Source organism: Limulus polyphemus, unplaced genomic scaffold (assembly GCF_000517525.1).
Source record: "Limulus polyphemus unplaced genomic scaffold, Limulus_polyphemus-2.1.2 Scaffold16790, whole genome shotgun sequence".
NCBI lineage: Eukaryota > Metazoa > Arthropoda > Merostomata > Xiphosura > Limulidae > Limulus > Limulus polyphemus.
Genome location: NW_013682400.1, coordinates 1 through 1,532, shown reverse-complemented (window position 1 = coordinate 1,532; position 1,532 = coordinate 1). Strand labels below are relative to the sequence as shown.

Sequence of the window (1,532 nt, the reverse complement as noted above, 5' to 3'; positions counted from 1 at the left end):
TCAAGTGACGCTGGTAGCACGTGATGAGTGTCTAGAAGATTCTCGAAGAGGCTACGAGGGCGCTATTATCGTATATAAGTGCGCTAGACAAAGGAGACAAGCAGAGGATCACGATAATCATTCGACGATTAGCTATCGACCTTGTTACACGCCAGAATGCAGAGTGTCTCGTATCCTACGCTGCCGTTAATTATCTACGGACGACTTCTCGCCACTGTACACGGCTAACTTCATCCGCCACTTCAAACCCCAAGCCCAAGTATTCCTTGAGCGAACCCGACGTCTACGGAAGGGAAGCTTATTCCTCCAACCTAAGTCACTGGAAGATTTCCACTACCTTCGCCAACTCTGGTCTTCAAATCCTCCCGTCACTTGCCAACCCCCCAAAAGCAGTGCCATTCTCCACACTATATTTCTACAGAACGTTCATATATCCTTTACGCCAGAAGAAATACTCCAAGCCCTGAAAACTAATACAAATTCCACGATCCACGCAGTTCACCGCATCCAGTCCAAGAAAACAGGTTTACCCTCCACGTTCATGAAAGTTGTCACAACTTCTAAACATACAGCAGATCTCATCCTCTCCCACGGCTGCTTCATTGACTACCATCATTTCAAGGCAGAAAAACCCTATCGCAAGCCTCACCCACCCCATACCTTTCCTAACCCAGCCCCCATGCTCACGTTTCACAACACCCAGCAGATAACCGCCGCCAACCAGAACTCTACCGCCCATCCTAAAACATCCGATCAAGCTACTCAAACTTCACCCACTCCTGAAACACAAGATACATCTACTCAAACCGCCACTACCAGGAGGAAAAAAGGCACCCAGACACAGCCACCACTTACCATCGACGCCTTTCAACAGACCAACAACACGCCTCCCAGCCCCAAACCACTTTCTACATCATCGACGTCTAACTCACCTCCCCCGATCTCTACCTACCCGACGAACTTTTCTCAGCCTTCCGCTTTCTCACCAACGACACTGAGAACCCCACGCCTTTACCACTTGCCCGGAACCAGATACTATGCAAATCCACGATAAACTCCAGGAGACTACGCAACAATTTCACAAATTAATCAACCCCTAGCACCGGCCTTCCCTACTTGCTACTTACTTCTTCTCATTAATAGAGCACTGGTAACGGATCAATAGTTACCAGTGAAAGTGGGTTTTCTCGGGGTACTCCCGTTTCCCCCACATTAATTTCTCGGCATAGGATTTTTAGATTCTCGCCGCCCTGATGGACCATCTGTCCGATATCGGCCGTTTAGTTTAGTTTACTTTGCTCTTCACTTTTTATTGTCTATAATTACTCTCCCTTGATCTTTTTAAAATTACTTATCTAGTCCGCATTAATTTCTCATTTCTCATGTTAAGCCCATATTTCTAGACCACGAGCGGGGTGAAGTAGGATTGTTCAATCTTCGAGCACCCCAGATTAATAATTATTTCTTCAGAAATAATTATTTTTAAATCTAAATAACTGCCAGGGAAAACGAAACAAAATGAGACAAGCAGA

At 46.0% G+C, this 1,532-nt stretch overlaps 1 protein-coding gene across 1 annotated transcript; it reads left to right on the top strand.

Annotated features, from left to right (window-relative positions):
- The first annotated feature begins 541 nt into the window (after positions 1 to 541).
- LOC106477506 (extensin-like) lies at positions 542 to 1,054 on the top strand. Its single transcript, XM_013938060.1, has one exon. It carries the CDS (start codon positions 542 to 544, stop codon positions 1,052 to 1,054), a length of 513 nt encoding a protein of 170 aa, XP_013793514.1.
- Positions 1,055 to 1,532: the final 478 nt, after the last annotated feature.

Coding starts and splice junctions, on each gene's coding strand:
- LOC106477506 (XM_013938060.1), top strand. CDS start 542: ATGAAAGTTGTCACAACTTCTAAACATACAGCAGATCTCATCCTCTCC.